General features: G+C 47.8%; 2 protein-coding genes across 2 annotated transcripts; both read right to left on the reverse strand.

Moving 5' to 3' along the window:
• Positions 1 to 781: 781 nt before the first annotated feature.
• On the reverse strand, positions 782 to 4,150 carry wfikkn2a (info WAP, follistatin/kazal, immunoglobulin, kunitz and netrin domain containing 2a). Its single transcript, XM_007909194.2, has 2 exons — positions 3,945 to 4,150; positions 782 to 2,394 (listed from the first exon to the last, which is right to left on the reverse strand). The coding sequence occupies exons 1-2, from the start codon at positions 4,143 to 4,145 to the stop codon at positions 892 to 894; spliced, it is 1,704 nt and encodes a 567-aa protein (XP_007907385.1). The 5' UTR covers positions 4,146 to 4,150; the 3' UTR covers positions 782 to 891.
• Positions 4,151 to 14,104: 9,954 nt separating this feature from the next.
• ankrd40 (ankyrin repeat domain 40) lies at positions 14,105 to 17,951 on the reverse strand. Its single transcript, XM_007909195.2, has 5 exons — positions 17,762 to 17,951; positions 17,501 to 17,649; positions 16,525 to 16,812; positions 16,128 to 16,309; positions 14,105 to 15,307 (listed from the first exon to the last, which is right to left on the reverse strand). The coding sequence occupies exons 1-5, from the start codon at positions 17,881 to 17,883 to the stop codon at positions 15,167 to 15,169; spliced, it is 882 nt and encodes a 293-aa protein (XP_007907386.1). The 5' UTR covers positions 17,884 to 17,951; the 3' UTR covers positions 14,105 to 15,166.
• Positions 17,952 to 19,393: the final 1,442 nt, after the last annotated feature.

A 19,393-nucleotide genomic window follows, 5' to 3' on the forward strand; every position in this document is an offset into this window, starting at 1 on the left:
TATAAGTGGCTTCATCAAAGATACATGCAGAAATAAACACCTTCAAATTGATTTAAAAAGCCGTTACAGTGCATTACAGATTAAGTTCTGCTGTGGTTAGTTTCAAAGCCAAATCACTGCTGGCTTCAGAGAGAGCATAGAACAGTGGCTAATATTATGCCAATCTTTTAATCTTGTTTAATTTATCTGGATTCCATGTCTTGTAGTGTGCTGTGTTAGGTGTGGTTTGTTTTTGGTGCTTTGTGAGAGTTCTGCTGGTTCTGAGATAGTAAAGGCTGAGGACTGTGTCCCCCAGTCTCCAGGCAGTGAGAGCTTCCACTGAACTCTCTTATCGTCCTGAATACAGCCAAGGGAAATAGCCATGTGTTTATTGATGTCTTCTTTTTTTAATTGGATGCATTTATTATTTAGATATTGGTTTGAGCAGCCATTTTGTGTGATCCCCTCCCCAATGACAATGGGCTGTGTGCATTGTGGATAGAGTCCACCCACCCTATTGAAGTGTGGGTGGGGCAGGTTACACAAAATAGCTGCTTCCCAGCTCCCCCCTGAGCAAGATTGTAACTGAGCGACACCAGTTAACGTACAGACATTGACATTTAGCACATTAAGGATTTGGGGATAATTCAGCCACAGTCCTTTCCTAGTTTCTTATCTCCCGCGGGCATGGCATTGTGTCACTCGCAGCCCCCCAATAGTTGCAGTCATCTCCCACAAAGGATCTTGTCAGTCACCAAAGACCTACTTACTGATGGCAGTAAGCAGTTACCAATCTAGGATGTTAAGTGCTTATTTAGTTAGATTGTCAAAAGTAAGGTTTCTCTCATCTGACTTTTCACAGAATGTATTTTCTTGTCTAAGGTTCTGTGTAGCTGTACGGATAACATGGCCCTAATGAAATCCTGTAAACTCCCGCAGCAGTTCACAGGTTTTCTTATCCTTCACTTCCTTCAGTTTCTTGGTGCGTCTCTCGTTGACAGTCCTGACAAAGCTGTGAGGTTGAAGGACAGCCATACCGTTGTGAGCATCTCCCATCACAATGAGGGGGCCATCCGCTGTGGTCATGTTAGGGCAAGGACACTGCCAGTCCATGTTTAACAGGGTGATCTCCAGTATCTTGCTGCCAAAGAACTGGAGGCCCATCTTTTCATCCTTCAGCACCTCGTGAACAGTGAAGAGAGCACGTCCTGAGTCCGTGTCCTCTGTCAGTTCAGTCATATGGCCAACAATGACAAAGTCACTCTTGCAGAAGCTGGTCACTATCTTGAAGCGAGGCTTACAGACCTTGCACTGCTGGCTCCTGGGGTACGGGCAGATCTCCTCGCATGTTTCTCTGCTTTCAAAGTTGTTCTCGTTACCGCCACAGCCGCCATAGATGAAGGATTGGCATTGCCTCATGAGGCTATTATAGGCCCAGCGGGGCTCCCATGCCTTGCAGGGGCCCTGTAGGGCTGGCAAGGTACAGATGTTGACCGGTTCGTTCATGCAGGTGGACATGCACTCCTCATACATCTCAAAGTGGTTCATATTGCCCTCACATTGGCCGTAGTTAAATGTGAAGCAGTTGTTTTTCTTGTGGTCGTAGTACCACTTGACCTGGGCTTCGTCACAACTCTCTCTGTCTGGCTGCTTTAAGCATTCCTCAGCGGGGATCTGAGTGGCATTCTGCCACACTAAGTCTTCCGTCTTGATGACAGACAGGGGGAAATCCGCCCGGAGTAGCCCCCCAGTGTTTCTGGCCGTGCAGGTGTAGATGCCAGCGTCCTGGAGCTGAGCGTTGTAGATGACCAGCTGCCCAATATTGGTGACCACCACATTGCCGTTCACGTGGTTTGGCCTCATTATGATATTTTCCCTCCCATCCAACTGCTTCTCCCAGGTGATTTCTGGCTTTGGCCTCCCGTTCACATCACACAAGAAGCTGACTGTGCCCCCCACGTACATGGACTGGTGACCAGGGTTAGAGAGGAGGGCGGGTGGGAGGACGTCCAGAGAGGTTGTAGGGGAATAGGCTGTTGTTGGCTGCTCGGTGGTTTCCAGTGGGATGGGGCTTGTGTTGGGCCAAATGAGGTGATATGTACAGGTAACCACAGTCAGCGTGATCCCTTTAGTGCACGCCTCCGCATCCATGTAACACTTGTTGTAGTAGGTCAGGCCATCGGAGGCACAAGTGAAATGGGGTTCCTTCTCACAGCGCTCCTTGCATTTGCACACAGGCTGTCCATCCCAAATGTCACACTCGGAACCCTGCTGGGTGCACATGAAGCGGTCACAGTTGCCACCCACAGGCATCCCCGAGGGTCCTTTCCTCCCCTTGATATCCATGTACCTGGCCGCCACACAGCTCTTCATCCCGCACACGTTGGGGCAGCATTTCTCAAACGTTTCACAGTCCTGAGAGAGAAGTCAAACTTATCATGAAACCTGCTTTAGGAAACTCCAGCATCTCAACCCAGACACTACCTTCTCTGGCAACATATTCCACACAAGTACATTTTGTGATGGGCATTTTTTCTATCCATCTACACTCAGGTCCACACTCCCAGGTCAGGTTTAGAGACACAATAAAGCTCCCTCTACACTGTCCATCCACACTCCCAGGTCAGGGTTAGAGACATAGTAAAGCTCCTCTACACTGTGCGTCCGCCCTCCCAGGTCAGGGTTAGAGACACAGTAAAGCTCCCTCTACACTGTGCGTCCACACTCCCAGGTCAGGGTTAGAGACACAGTACAGCTTCCAATGTTATGAAAATTTTGTTGAATTATGTAAATGTAAATTTATTGCTGTTGAGCTCTCTGTATGCTTGGGAGAGGAATGTTGTGGTGCGCTTGCCTCAAGAGGCATTCTTACCCTCGACTGTGACAGACAAAGAGAACAGAAATGTTTATCTTTTTCTGTCTGTGTTGGATCTGGAGTTGAAAGGTGCGGTGACCACACCTGACAGCCAGTCCAGCTGTTCTGTGTTTGTGTGTGTGTGTGTGTGTACATTATATACATCAAATAAATGTAATGTATATACAAACCCCCACAGAATACAGGATAAAAGTGATGGGAAATTACGTAATCTCTAAAAATGTTTCCATTTGTTTTTATTAGAAATGTGTTGATAATATTTAATATCAATGTTAAAGTGAAGTTATTCATGGACTTGTTCACTCCACACACACAATCCAACAACAAACAACAAACAGCAAATTACATGTGTATAGTGCCTTTAATGTCGGGAGGATATCCCAAGGAGTTGGTTTCGATGGTGGGTACGCTTGTTTTCCCAATCCCAACTTTTCCTGCTTTCTCTCCAACAAAGAATACTTTTGTTATGTTTTGTTATATTTATGTTCCCTTATCGCTAATTCTCATGGCCAAAAGGTCCAGCTCATTCCTGAATTTTCCTCAAACAGATGTTATAGGGAAACCCAGGAGTGATTGCTGTGGCTCAGCCTCGCTGGGTATCATCAGCCATTAATTATGATCCTTGCCAGGGCCACTCAGCTCTGTTTCCGTTTTGATAAAAATCGCGAAAAGTATGATTGAGAGCGAGATATTGATGGTAAGCTTCATGTCTAAATTATTCTAAAACATTTTGTGAGCTTTTCTGAAAATAATTCCAGTCTAGGAAAGTTCTGCTGACATTTTATACCACACGGCAAGATACAGGCAAGAATTTAACTTTACAAAGAGAAATTCCCAGCCCAGGAGCCGAGCTTCCAGGATATCAAAGATCCCAATAACAAACTAGCAATATACTGTTTGTCTACAGAACACAGAGTCAGTACACTTTATAGTGAAGCCTATGAATCGCTTTGGGACGTATTCCCGAAGTGAAAAGCACTGTATAAAATACAAAGGTTATTAATAAGCGTTTACTGTATACCTGCTCCTTCACAGAGAAGCGATTTGGAATAAGGCTTTTCCAAAGAAGAAATGAGTGAGTTTCTGTTACCTGGTCAGTCTCACATTCCCGGGAGCAGGTGCTCTGAGCGTCCACCCAAAGGCTGGGAGTCATTTCGTTGGGACAGATTCCTGCGTGAGAGTACTTGATGCGAGCCACGGCCACATTTTCCACGAGCATCGGCAGAAAGAGAACCATCAACATCGCTCTCAGCGCCATCCATCTCCACCGGCTCCACACGGTCCAGCCCATCCTGCCTCGGAACAAGGATTAGAATTATTTAATTATGTGTAAAAAATCAGAATAGAGAGTCTGAAAATTCACCTTTCACTCTGCCTGTGCCTCTCTTTCTCTCTCTCTCTGCCTGTCACTCTCTCTGTCTGTCTTGTATGTCTGTCTCTCTAGGTTCTGTAAGAAGCTCCCAGAACGGGTAGTTCCCAAACAGGAATGCACAGGATTATTGAGTGTTAGCTTCCAGTGATTTTTCAGAAACACTAATAGTTAATGAGATTTGCTGACCCCTATTTATACCCTGCTCTCTGAAGTAGCTGTCTGTAAAACGCTTGACTGTTTTTTTGACCCACACACGCCCAGGCTCCTGGTAACAGCAGCAAATTGGGGCTGTAAAAGTTGTGAACAGTTTCAACACCTCTGAGCAGTTGTGGGTCTGGCCCAGGGCTGAGCTGGGATACCCCTGTGTAACACACAGTCATTCTCTCCAGATGAAATCTAATTCCCTTCCATTTCCCACAGGAGTCCTTTCCTCAGACATGGCTAAAAATTGTATGTTTGGTTTAGAACATATAGGCAGTCTGCAGGAGCAGCTCTGTGTGCAGGACAGAATCGCAGAGAACGATACCAGGTCCCGTCAGCTGGTAGGAAACCAGCTCATAGTCCGCTGTCTTGTCCATTAGATTTGCTCCAAGTACTGCAGAATTTCCAGTATATTACAGGGCGACTGACAGCGAGTGGCGTTAGATATTTGACTACAGGGGTCACTGGATAGCTGGGGGGGTAAGAGAGTAACCCTGGGGTGGGGCAGAAAAGGAGAAACCGGATAGGATTTTCATAAAGGAACTGCATAAGTGCCTGGAAATAAAGAGGATCCAGGGTTATTAGATGATCAAAGAAACGTGTGGGAGGAATGGTTTGGGACTTTGGATGGAGTGAGATAGAGTGATGCCTGAGTTTAATGTTAAGTCACAGACAATCTCAGTCCCATAAACAATCCTCAAAATTACAACCATTCCTGATCCTTCTTGGTGTCCAGTGTAACGTGAGCTACTTGTACCCATTCCTGTGGCAGCCTGGGAGTGTCAAGCCTCAATAATGAGAAGTCTGTTGTGTCAGAGCAAATGGACAAATATTAGACTCAAAATAATTTGCATCACGTGGACGCTATTCATCTCTCTGTTCTCTCTGTCTATTTCTACTCTCTCTATCTCATTTCCTCTATCTCGCCTCCTGCCTGTTTCATATCAGTTCCTGTTGGTCTCCAATACTCGATGTCTCATATTTCACAGTGCAACATTTCAGAGCTGTTTTTTTACTCTGTTGCCATGGACACGGTTACTTTAGCTGGAACACAGTAGGCCTTGTGACATTCCTGCTGCTTCCTGCCCAGGGCCCAGGAGCACCAGGCAGTGTCTGTTGCCTCTCGCAGCGGGGCCTGTCAGCTGAACAAGCCTGGGCCTGATTATTCCCCACACATTCACTGCTCTTTGTGTTAGAGGCTCGCATGTCCTGTTGGCTGTTTGGCTTCCCCTTCACAAGTGCCCCCTGTTTCCTGCGCCCCCCACATGCTCAGCGCTCCGCACAGCACCAACAAGTCAGAACAGCGGCCTGTCAGCCATTGAGTAACAAACCAGCTCCATCGCCTGGGGTTAGGGAGCCACAACAGGCCTCACACTCTCAACACAGCCATTGTCTGACAGCAGACCTTGACATTGACCCTGCTCTCATCAAATCAGACTCCATCACAAGGGCACAGTTGATGGCGTGCTGACACTTGGGGTCTTAGCGTGACAGACTGCTATGTTCTGCAGGCACTGACTCCAGAACCAACTGAATGTCTGCAACACCCAGCAGGAGTTTTTCATCAATTGCACTTTATGTTCCAACCCATCAGAACCTCTTTCAATGTTTCGTATTGGAGTGTGAACAAGTCAGCAATACAGAACGAAAACTCCCCCAGTTGCTCAATGGCTAAATCCACCATGTGACAGCTTCAACAACAGCGACTTGCACTTATATATATAAATGCAAGCGCTCTGGGACGCTACCACACGTGAAGGGCGCTATGTAAATTGAAGTTGTATATGTAATGTCCTTTATCCTTATAGTGGAAGGTAGAGTTCCTAATGTTAGTGACGTGCATTATTTACAGTGCACTTATGAACACCAGCACTATCTAGGAGCAGTGCCAGACCCGATAGTGCAGGGCAGCTGGAGTAGTACTAGTAGATACAGTCAGTGTAGCTCAGATCCAGAGTAAATCTTCAAGTCCACTGTTCTGTACTTCACCATCCAGAGGTCAGCCCCGGGACTGAAACACGCTGGTCCTGGACAGGGCTACCTGTCTCCTGCCTCGCCCACATCTCATGTCAACTCCCAAGAGTGACGTCCGGGGACAGCAATGTACCTGTCTCGTGCTCAGCCAGTATCTGGAGGAGGGAGACTGGGTTTGGGGGTAAGGAAAGGAAATCATTTGGTAAATGTGTTGAGGAAAGTAACTAAAATAGGAAATTTAAAATGTAATTTTATTTCTCCACCAGTTGCCATGGACACGGTTACTTTAGCTGGAACACAGTAGGCCTTGTGACATTCCTGCTGCTTCCTGCCCAGGGCCCAGGAGCACCAGGCAGTGTCTGTTGCCTCTCGCAGCGGGGCCTGTCAGCTGAACAAGCCTGGGCCTGATTATTCCCCACACATTCACTGCTCTTTGTGTTAGAGGCTCGCATGTCCTGTTGGCTGTTTGGCTTCCCCTTCACAAGTTCCCCCTGTTTCCTGCGCCCCCCACATGCTCAGCGCTCCGCACAGCACCAACAAGTCAGAACAGCGGCCTGTCAGCCATTAAGTAACAAACCAGCTCCATCGCCTGGGGTTAGGGAGCCACAACAGGCCTCACACTCTCAACACAGCCATTGTCTGACAGCAGACCTTGACATTGACCCTGCTCTCATCAAATCAGACTCCATAACAAGGGCACAGTTGATTTGCTGCGAGCCTGTTCAGTCTGCTGGAGTCTGCTGATTTATTGAGCAGTCTCATCCCCAGCTCTTTATTATTTTTCCGATTATTCAGTTTTCTCACTGATTTCTCTTCTGAAGGTGCCACTCAATCACTGGATCAACTGATCCAGCATTGCCCCCAGAACGATCCTCACATTGAGCTCAGTGCTGGCAGGGGTTCAAATGTGGCGAGTATTACAGCCAGAAGCTCCCCTCTCCCACAGTCACAGGACCAGCAAGACTCTGGACACCATGTGGTATTATGGGATCTTTAACATCCACTGAAAACAGGTGGACCTTAATTTAAATTCTCATTGATTAGATAGTCCAACACTCGCCCAGCATTGCCCTGGAGTTTCAAATCCTAATGTGTGTCTCCGGTCTTACAACCTTCTGCCCAGTGGTGGGGGATGTGGGGTTTGCTACTGCCTGACCTGCACTTGACACCATTGTGTCCTTGATTCCAAGAGGAAAGTTCCTTTCAGGTCTTGCATGATTGCTGCCGCGTCCCAGTTTTGTGGAACGTTCTCTAATCTGATTGAGTCGTGTGATAGCCTGATGTAGGGTACAAACTGCCCTGTCCGACAGGGGGATTAGTGCAGCGGCCTTTCAGCCTATCTGGTCTAGCACCAAGGACTTTCTCAGCAAAATTTTATGAGCTTACCAGAGGTCAGCACCAAAGGCCCAAATAATCTCCTTATATGTCTGTAGACATATAAGCAAAATCACGAGATTGGGCTGGAACATTAATGGGAGGCTGCAAGAAGGTATTTATTCAGTCAACTTTCATTACCCTTTCCCCCCCCCCCCCCCCACCACCACTCACCACACACACGTGGGGTGTGAAATTTAGGAATTACTTTGTGATTGGCTGCTGTGGGAGGGTAGAAAATGTCTAGGCAGTGGATTTGTGATGACAGAGGGAAAGGAAGACCTGGGCTTGGTCACTGAGGACCTGACTGCTCAAAGTACCTCATTCAGCCAGTCTGAGGGATGCTTTCCCTGCTCCCCCCCTCATATAGAATACTGAGTAGATGTATAATCAGTCTCAATGTCAGCACCTCTGTGCACAGTACACATTGTGTAGCACAAATTTAATGTAATAAAAATAATCTTTGCATAATAAACGTCTTCAGGACGTCTCAAAAAGCTTCACAGAATATACTGTAAAGTGAATTGACTATATTTGTGGGCAAAATGTGCCACAGCAGTATCCCAGAAACAGTTGTGGATTTGAGTGACCAATTTATTACTTTTTTTTGAAGGAATTATTACCTGGAACAGCAATCCGCCAATCGACTAACAACTGGATTCCTACTTACTGCTCGGTAAACAGAGGCGTGTGGAATAAGGAAACTTGCCCAACATTTCGCCCTGCCGGGAATTGAACCCAGTTCTCTTACTTGTGAGGCGAGTGCTCTAACCGCTGAGCTACCTGACTCCATATGTATACCTACAACTTGTGGCACTGCATCTCATATGCTTGACCAATTCAGGCTTTGGCTGCAGGGCACTGAATAATGTCCAGGAGCCAGGCAGCTCAACTTGCCTTTGTAAGTAGGTAAACACCTGAAAAGAGTTTCACAGAGACAGAGTGAGAGCCTGACGCTGTTGGAAAAGATGTCTTGGCCAACGATCCTTCAGATTAATTGCTTGTTCGCCTCATGTCTGTTTGTGGGACCTGGTGAGATTTTTGTACACAATCTTGCCAGTTTGTACATTGGCGAGATTGTGTACAAAAATTGTCAATTATTGAGAGTATTTATCTGTGAAGCGCTTTGAGATGTTTTGGTATGATAAAGCACCACCTCCAACAACAACTTGCATTTATATAGTGCCTGTCACGCGAGGTAACATTCCAGGGCGCTTGACCGACCCTGAGCCAGGGGGAGAGGGGAGGTGACCATAAGCTGGATCAAAAAGCAAGGTCTTTAGGTGGAATTTGAAAGTGGGGAGGGAGGTGGCAAGGCCGAAGGATTGAGGGAGTGAGTTCCAGAGTTTTGGGGCATAGTGACTGAAGGCATGGCCACCAATGGTGCAGTGGAGGGGATGTGGGATGAACAGGAGGCTGGAGCCAGCTGAGCGGAGGCAGAGGTGGAGGTGAGGGGGTAAGCAAATTGGGGAGGTACGGAGGCTTGAAGGAATGAATGGATTTGAAAACGAGTGAGAGGATCTTGAAATCGATCTGTTTGTATTGGGGAGCCTGGCAAGGACTGATGTGATGGAGTGCAAGCTCCTTTTTTAGAGAATATACAACAACAACAAAATTGCATTTGTATAGTGCCTTTCACGTTGGGAGGACGTCCCAAAGCGCTGGACAGTCAAAGTTTCAACACCATTTGGGGGTCAGGATCGGGAAGGGTGGAGGGCAGGGGTGGGAAGCAGGGTGATCGAAAGCACGGTTGAAGAGGAGAGTCATGAGATGGGTCTTGAAGGGGGCAAGGGAAGAGGTGAGGCGGAGGGACTGTGGTTTGGAGTTCCAGAGGGTTGGGGCAGAGTGGCAGAAGGCCCACCCACCAATGGTGGGGCGGGCGAGGTGGGGGACGTTAAGCAGGCCGGAGCCTGCTGAGCAGAGGGAGGGGGCAAGATGGTAGAGGATTAGGAGGTCACAGAGGTAGGGGGGAGCAAGACCATAGAGGGTTTTGAAGGTGAGGAGGATCTTGAACTGTTTGATGGGAAGCCAGTGGAGTTGGGTGAGGATGGGGGTGCTAGGGTCATGGTGCCTAGTGCGGGAAAGAACATAGGCTGCAGAGTTCTGGATGATCTACAGCCTGTGGAGGAAGGAATTAGGGAGGCGGACAAGCAAGAAGTTTGCATAGTCGAGCCTCGATGTAATGAAAGTGTGTATGAGGGTTTCGGCGGTCTGCGATGAGACAGTGCTGGAGCCGGGCGATGTGGAGGCGGGGGAAGGCAGACCAGGTCAAGGCACAGATGTGGGGTAGAAAGGATAGTTCTGGACTGGCTTAGCAAAGTGGAGTGTGCAACCATGGATGGTGATGCTGTCAGCGCCTGAGGTGAAGAGATACTGACCGGAGCCCATCAGGAGACTCTTGCTTTTGTTGATGTTCAACTGAAGAAAGTTCGCTGTCATCCAGGACTTGATGTCTGACAGACATTCTGTCAGGACAGCAGTGGGTCCTGGAGTCGAGGTTGGAGGTAGAGAGAGAGAGTTGGGTGTCATCCACATACATGTGGAAGTTGATCGCATGTCTCCGGATGATGTCACCAAGAGGGAGCATATAGATATTGAAGAGGAGGGGACCAAGGACAGGGCTCTGAGGAATACCTTCAGTGTATCAGCCCCAAATGAGTGAAAGTATTCAAAACTCAGACCCTCTTGATTCCAAGTCCAATGCTGCCCAGCGCAGCACAGACTAGGAGAAACCAAGGTGGGCTGATCTCTGCCCAATCAGCAGTCATGGCTATCATCGCCTCGGATTTCCACGATTGGACAGGAGTAAAATCACACAAGATCCCTGCTTGCTCCTTATCGATAGCCACAGATATCCCTCCTAGAGAATGTATGTAGATTGAAGCTGTGATACCCCCACAATTGAATATCCTGCTGACACTTGTTATCCAGACACTCAGGGCAAGGGAGCGGAGGGAGCCCTGGAAATTTGTCATCCACTCCCCTCCCCCCAACCAACCCCCCACTCGCCACCCCCCTGCATAAACCAGCACCCTCAGGGGGAGGAAATGTTATCTGCATTTTCACTTGTCCGCACATTATGCTAAGCTGTTCCCACAGGAGATTAGTTTTCAGTCAGTGGCAGAGGAATAAGAAGTATAAGTATGAATTTGTGTAATCTTATTACGGTGCCTGTCTTGGGCCGTGGGAGGAAGCCGCAGTGTGCAGGAGCTGAGTGGTAAGCTGATTCCCAGACTCCTGCCCACATCAAAAAGGCTGTTTGAACCAAACCCAACTATTCCACACAATCATCTGGACTTGTATCGATATCTGCTGAGCAATGGCTTCAGCATTGTGGTGGACCATCTGGTACAGGATGCTGTCACTGTGTTTGGCAAGTCTCTGGGATTCAGAGCATCGTGGAGCCCGCATGCTCCCCAAGGTGTGATCATGCTGAGGGTTGTTTCCATGGGCACCCAGAAATCAGCCTGAGCCCAGTGAATGATTACATGTGTGGTGTCCCAGCCAAGCCCATGCTCAGCCGCTTGCGACATACATCTTGCAATCTGGGTTCTCTGCATAGTTGTCAGTAGTAGTTGTCAGGCCGGGGCCTTTCCTGATCAAGAGATCAGTAACTCAGAATGGACTGGGGATGAGCCAGAGACCTCGCTCTGTGTGCCCAAATTATACCCTGGGCAGTAACTTCATCTGCTGAGCCACTGGTGGTGAGGTCTGTAGTGCTCAGCTTGCTTAGTGTATGCCCCCCCCTTTCACTGGCCAGGACACACTGCTGCTGTTACCCTCAGTAACTCCAGCCATGTTTGGGGTGCTCAATTTGCTAGCTCATGTCTGTAAATCCTGTATTTGGGACAGGAGAGTGAAATAAATAATTAACTGCATTTGTTAAAATCATTTATTGTAAGGATTTAGTGTAAATAGAACCTGTGCAGAGTATTTGCCTCTTGCTCTTATTTATCCTCAACTTAGAAATGGGCTGAGGCCCAGTCCGGAACTCGTGAAAGGTGACGTTTCTGTGTCAGAGGAGTGGGGAGCAAAATGGGAGAGGGGAACAATTGCAGGGACACAAAGCAGTGGGACAAGAGAAATGAGCAGTCCAGCAGTGAACGGAGGGAGTGTTCAGGCTCTAAGGCTGTTCGGGGCTGGCAGAATGAGAATCACAATAAGGAAGCCTCTTTGTGCAGCAGCTTTTAAGCAATCGTCTGTGATTAGGAGTTGGATAATCTGCCAGGGATCACAGTGCTGATCACACTTGCTTTCTTACAATGGGACGATTGTTCGGGGCTGGGTCTTGTGGCAGTTGCAGGCTTTCCAATGTACCTTATGTATAGCACAGACTCCTTCATAGTCTGTCCCCAGTCAACGCATAATGGCAGCTATGGTATCTTCATATAGACTGTGATCTTGAGCCAGGGGTGCAGGATGTGACACTGGTTAGTACTGTCATCACACCAGCTGCCCTGGGTCAACACATGACTGAATCTGAAAGATGAACTCTTTAATTCATTGATTGTGGATGTGAGAGATAGTCACTTGTTCACTATGACAATGTTTGCCCAATTCATGGCTGGTACCTCCCATCCCCTGCATTGGGAGGCAAGGTGGATGCTCTATACCAGACCACATTATAATAATAATAAATTATCATTATTAAACGTTGCTGGGTTAGACCCTCCTTTGTGACAGGGTGGCATTGCTCAGGATGGGGTTGATTGTAGCAGCATCCAAAGCTGAATAACTGGCTCCTGAATCTTCAAGCTCTGCTATCACTGACCTGGGCATGCTGGATGGACAGTGTAGTGCCTTACCCTCCTCTTCGATCTTGCCTTTGGTCACCCTCCTAATCCCAAACCCCAGATCAGGTCCAAATCCCTAACTGTCCAGTGCCTTCGGACGTCCTCCCGACGTGAAAGACATTGTGTAAATGTAATTTGTTGTTGTTTACACTGGATCTAACCTGTACTGTTGATGACCTGGGAGTTGTGAATGAGATCCCTAAAGCTTCTAGTAGCCAGATACTTGGGAAGCCAAGGAGTGAGGATTAAGAGTTGTGTAGAAAAGATAGGGAAATGGGATTAAAAGATCTGGCATGATCTAATCAGGTAGTACAGGCTTGATGGCCTCCGGTGCCTATGTTAATAATAATAATAATAATCCTTGCATTTGATATAGCGCTTTTCACGTCGGGAGGACGTCCCAAAGCGCTTCACAGAACACACTATAAAGTGAATTGACTGTATATTTGTGGGCGAACGCGGCAGCCAATTGCGCACAGCAATGTCCCACAAACAGTCGCAGATTGAAAATGACCAAATTATTATTGTTTTTGGTTTTGGAGGGATTATTATTAGGCTCTGTGTGGAGTAAGGAAACTTGTCCAAGGTTTCGCCCTCTGCCTGGAATTGAACTCAGGTCTCTCACTTGCAAAGCGAGTGCTCTAACCACTGAGCTACAGGACTCCATGTTAGTCCTAGCTCTTTAACGCTGGATGTGCACTCCTGGTACCGGAGCCAGTGAGCCAGCTCAGGGCTGCCTGGGATACTCTACTTGTCCTTTAGAATGTCTTTAGGCAGCTGCATGGCAGGGATTTGGTTTAGGAATAAGTAGCACCATGTTCCTGAGCTATAACGGATTAGTTTGGAATACCCTCAACATGCTGAGTTTGCTACATTCCGGAAATAATAAAACCGAATTAAAGCAAAGCATTTCAATGATCTTCTTAGAGAGAACAGCCTGTGCCATCCCCGGGCTGGGCTCTGCCACCACCCCAGCTCCACACGCAACTCCTAGGCAATATCCCAAGAAAGTCACCATGAGGGGAATCGGGTTCAGAAGGTCCAGGATAAGGAGGGGCGATAGGTCCCATGTGAATGAATTCTCTACCGACTCTCACTGCCTGGACGCACACTGAAGAATGGTCATTGGGATAAAGCATTGCAGATGCAAGAACTAGATAAGAAATATGTAAAGGGAACATTTGAGTATGTGTGAACAGGCGTGTTTGTGTCTGGACACAAGTATGTTCCGCATGTGGTGCGGAAGAACAACATATTTGCAAATCATTCAAGATAAATCAATCTTTGCAAATTCCCCGCAAGCAACGTGGTGACTGGGGCTAATACCCCTATACTGAATGTGTGTGTGGGGGCGGGGGGTGGTGGAGGCTGTAGATGCAAAACATTACATTTCTGTGATCAATTTAGTCAGACATCCCCAATCAACACTAAAACTCACTGTGAGAACACTGGAACAGCCGCTTGGCGAGGTAGACAGTCTGTGTACACACATGCCCACACAAACACCATCACAAACTTGTGCTCATACACAGCAAGTCAGATCTACCAACTCTTTATTCTATAGTAATATACAAGTAATATAATTTGTTAGTCCAATTAATACATTTAAAAAATGCTTCTGATGTAGAATATCAAATTCATGAGAGAAAATTGACGTAAATAGAAAAATATTAATCTTTAGATGCACAGGTTTAGTCAGTGTTTGGCTGGCTCACTGCTCCCACTCCGATCACCAAATAGAAGACCTTGGTTAAAGATTGAAGCTGGGGCTCGCTGCCAGTAACGAGTGGGGAAACTGCTGAGCCAAGAAATCAGAGGACGATGAATAATGTTGCATCTCCCGCCACAGCAGACAAACTGAGACAAGCTCTCCACCTTTAGCAGATTAAAAAGCAGAGTTTGTGTTTACCCAGATTCTGACAGTAAATACTAACAAGTTTATGGGAGGAAATGGCAATGACGTTCTGCTAACAAAGCTGCGGCTCCCAAACGCAGCAGAAAATTCTGATTTAACTCACGCACAGACACCACCAAAACACTGTTAATTGATTAATTAAAAAACTGTAGACTTTTTACTAAGTTGCTTCTTTGTGAAGTAAACGTTGACAGCATGCTAATCTTATTTAAGCAGTGGGAGACTCAGCCCTGTGTTTTGAAGGGCAACGATCAGCCAGGATTTGGCATTCCTGAGTGCTAATTTAGAGACAGCACCTTGTGTGGAGACATTGAGCGAGGACAGGATTGAGGCTGTGATGGACTGTGGCGCTGGCACTCACTCTCTAGGCTACACATGTAGGTGTGTGGGATGATGTTTTGGAACAGGATTAAAATGGGAGATGGGAATCTGAATTGAGTGAGGGGCAGAAAGCTTGGCCAAAATGCTGCTGAGTAAAGTTAGTTGTGCTTTTTCTCTAAAAAAGGTTGTAACCTACGAGGAAGTTAAGAATGACCCAATAGCCCCTGAAGAAAGGAACCATTTGTTTTTGTGCCACCAGATGCTCATCGTGGTCATCTCGCAGCACCTGAGCACTCGTGGGAAGGGCACAGGATTTAACACAATCACAAGTTGCAGTTACACAGCTGAGGGAGCAGGGGGCGCTAGTAGGTCAGACCCGCTGCTTTATAGTTGTAGCAAGGCCTCTCTGTTAGTGCACGAGGCGCTGAATTTGTGTTTGTGTCCATCTTGTGCAAGACTAGCTCCAGCTCCTGGAAATCCTGCAGCCTCGCCACCTCCTTATCCTGCCGAAGAGAAAAGATTTCAGTGAAAAACACTGTAAACAAATTAGATTTAAAATTTTGTGTTACGAGACAACAGGATGATTTGAATATTAATAATCCTTGCATTTGATATAATAATAATCCTTGCATTTGATATAGCGCTTTTCAAGTCGGGAGGACGTCTCAAAGCGCTTCACAGAACACACTGTAAAGTGAATTGACTGTATATGTGTGGGTGAACGCGGCAGCCAATTGCGCACAGCAATGTCCCACACACAGTCGTAGATTGAAAATGACCAATTTATTATTGTTTTTGGTTTTTGGAAGGTTTATTATTAGGCTCTGTGTGGAGTAAGGAAACTTGCCCAAGGTTTGGCCCTCTGCCTGGAATTGAACTCAGGTCTCTCACTTGCAAAGCGAGTGCTCTAACCACTGAGCTACAGGACTCCACGATATAACGCCTTATCACATCTTCCAGACGTCTCAAAGCACTTCACAGAATATACTGTAAAGTGAATTGACTGTATATTTGTGGATGAAGCACAGCAACCAATAATTGTGTACAGCAGTGACCCACAAACAGTCGTTGAATGAGTGACCAATTTATTATTGTTTCTTTACTTGAGGGATTATTATCAACCGTGTGGAGTAAGGAAACTTATCCAACGTTTTGATCTGCCAGGAATCGAACTCAGGTCTCTCACTTGCAGGCGAGTGCTCTAACCACTGAGCTACAGGACTTCACATATTAGCCAAGGAATTGAGCGGATTAAGTATTGGTGTGAATGCGATTCCCGTAGAACGAGGTGTATTGGAGACTTGGTGGCTCCTGTATGCTCACCTTGCGCAGGTGAGTGTTGGGCAGTTTGCGGATGCGCTGCACTTGCTCAGGCTCCACATCCAGTTCCCGACAGCACACTCCCAGCAGGGCTCCGTATGTCAGCTGCCGACGATCCAATTCCACTTCGATGAAATCAGCATCTTGGACGGTGAGATCCTGGATCCGAACTTTCAGCACAAGCTCTGAGATCAGGTAGAAAGAATCAACTAGGAGGACAGCAGGGGCTAATGCTAAACATAATGGGTTTATCAAAACTTGAATGGCACTGAGTGTGACAACACAAGTTTCTGTATTGCTAAACAGCACAAATGCATTATATCCCTGACTCATTAATTTACTCCCCTCTTTTCTCCCCCCGCCTGTCTCTCTTCCTCTCAACCTCCAGAAGTCTTCCTACCTTGCATGTTGATAGGAAAAGCTCCAGTGAAGAAGAGTGGCTGAAATGTGGGCCCCAAATGTGGCCTATTCTGCTGCTGAAACAGTGTCTGGGGCATTGCTGGCATGCAGGTGCCAGGGGTCCCACATGGGACTGAGCTGACAACTGGGGCCATACACATCTCTGGTTGTGAGGAGGTCTTGGGATTCCCGTCTATCTGCCCATTCGGAATGGGTGGGTTTGCCAGGTAGTTGGGCACAAATGGCAGCATTGGCTCCTGGTTCGTATCGCCAAACGTCTCATTCTCACCTGTGGAAAAACATACAATGGAACTACCAAAATATAAATTTCTAATCCTGTCTGTGCTGGATCATCTATCTCAGCTAGGACAGTTGTAATTGGGGCTACAATCAGCCAGTGCAACTGACCTAGAGAGTCACTCATTAACTTGGGGTGAAAGCTACCTCAAGCAGTGTTTGACACAAGGGCTACTCACGAATGTTCCAACGCGTTGTATATGGAGTTAAGGAGCCCACTATTCCTACCAGGCATCCTAACACAGCGAGGAAAAGTACTGAATCCTGGCTCTTGTACCACCCCACAGAGAGCAGATAAATGGATACAACAACAAATTACTTTTGTACAGCGCCTTTCACGTAAGGAGGACGTTCCAAGGCACTAGACAGTCAGGGATTTGGACCCAAGCAGAATTTGGGAGCAGGAGGGGTGGAGGTCAGGGAGAGTAAGGGTGTGAGGGTAACCGAAGGCATGGTCAAAGCATCTTGAGTTGTACCTTAAAGAAGGCAAGGGAAGCAGCAAGGCAAAGGGACGGTGGGATGGAGTTGCAAAGGAGCCCTGAGAATATGAGACATGCCAAGGAGTTGTGGTTCAAAAGTGCCACCTGGTACCTGCAATGTGAGTATCTTTGCATTTACAGGGCTGTCAGGTTAAGGGGGAAACGTTAAGGGAGAGAAGGGCAGATAGAATAAAGCCTCACCCCCGAGCATCCTGCGGATCTCCGCCTTGGAAGTGAGCTGCTCTGCCCGCTCGCCATTTTTAGTAAGGATGTCTTTATCCGCCCCTTCGCTCAGTAAGTAGGAGACGAGGTGTCTGTGATTGCGTTTACAGGCCCAGTGCAGACACGTCCTGCAACAGAAACAAGACTGATGCCGAGGTTCAAGCCCCACCTCTCTCACCCCGTGCGGGTGCGGCCTTTACCCCCCGGGGTGGGGGGTGGGGGGGGGGCACTGTCTCTCACCAGCCATTCATGGGGTTCTGGGAGTTGAGTCGGGCGCCGGCGCTGAGCAACGTCCGAACCGCCTCCATGTCCCCGATAGTAGCGGCCTCCCGCAGCCGCTCCTCCCGTTCCCGCTCCTCCATCAGTCCCGAGGCCTCGATCCAACCCTCCGCTGCACCAACACTTCCGGCCGCGTATGGGGGACCGCCTTTCCAGCGACACCGTCTGAGTCGCGTTTTTCAGTTCCGGTTATTGGAAGGTTCCGGAACGGGAAGAGTGGAGAACAGTGATCAGGAATGGGAACATAACACTCAAACTTGCCGTGTTCATGGAGGAGTGAAATAATAGAATTATACAGCACAGGAGGAGGCCGTTCAGCCCATTGTGTCTGTGCCTCCTCTTTGAAAAGAGTTTCCAAATCAATCCCACCCCCCACTCTCTCTCCATAGTCCTGCAAACTTGTCCTTCCCAATGGTGGGACTGTGTTTCATTTTCCCTCTGCTGAATGCATTAACGTTTTAGTAATAAACTTGGTGTGATGTGCTTCCAGTTTGGTGGCCAAACCTCCAGTGTCACCTGTTCATGGCTGGTGAAGTGCAAGTTGTCCAATTCATTCAGCCATTGAGTTGCTTCAGGCTTTGAACCCATTTCACTACCAGGCCACAGCATTACCTTTGTACCTTTGCTAACCCCATATCAACCTGTCTGCTCCCTGCACTCAGCCTGCTCCACTTCCCCTGCCCGCTCTCTCCACCATCGGCGGTCCAGCCTTCAGCCTCTCTGTCCCCACCCTTTGGAATTCATCCCACATTCCCTTTCTCCCTCCCTTGCCTTCTTTGCAGCACGTCTCAAGACCCTTCTCTTCAACTGCGCCTTCAGTCACCCTCCTACCCCCACCCTCCCTGCGCTCCTACACCTGCTCGCCCTGCCCTTCACCCCTCCTGATCCCAACCACCAGCTCAGGGCAAAATCCTTGCAACGTCCTCGAGGAGTGAAGGGTGCTATACACATGTAATTTGCTGTTGTTGCTGTCTTTCCATCGCTGCCAGGCCTGGGGCCATTGGCCACTTCACCCATGTTAAAAGAAACAGAGGGGAGGGGTAGAGAATTTTTTTTCACACAGCAAGTTGTTCAAATCTGGATTGCATTTTTAAAGGGTGAAAGAGTGGAAGCCTATTCAATAACAACTTTTAAGAGAGAAGTACAACAACAACAAGTTGAACTTATATAGCATCTTCCAGTCAGGGTAACGTCTCAGAGCTCTCAACAGTGGCAGAGCCTGACTCCGAACCTGGGGTGGGGGTAAGCATGGACGAAGAGGAAGGTTTTTAGGCGGGACTTGAGAAAGGAGAGGCAGGGAGCAAGGAGGGGGGAATTGAGAGAGTGTTCCAGAGTTTCGGGGCTACTTTATTGTGAAGTAGATAATTATTTGGGGAGGACAAGTTTGCAGGGATATTGGGAGACAGTGGAGGAGTGGGACTGATTCGGGAAGCTCTTTTAAAAGAGTCACACAGGGGAATGGCCTCCTGTGTTGTGTAATTCTATGATGATATGATTCTATGGCAACCAGCCGACACTGTGGGGCAGGGGCGGGGAAACCACGCCCTTGTGAGTCATGTGATGTGGAACAAGAAGTGACCACGCCCCTGCAGG

This window comes from Callorhinchus milii, unplaced genomic scaffold (assembly GCF_018977255.1).
Source record: "Callorhinchus milii isolate IMCB2004 unplaced genomic scaffold, IMCB_Cmil_1.0 Scaffold20, whole genome shotgun sequence".
Taxonomy (NCBI): Eukaryota; Metazoa; Chordata; class Chondrichthyes; order Chimaeriformes; family Callorhinchidae; genus Callorhinchus; species Callorhinchus milii.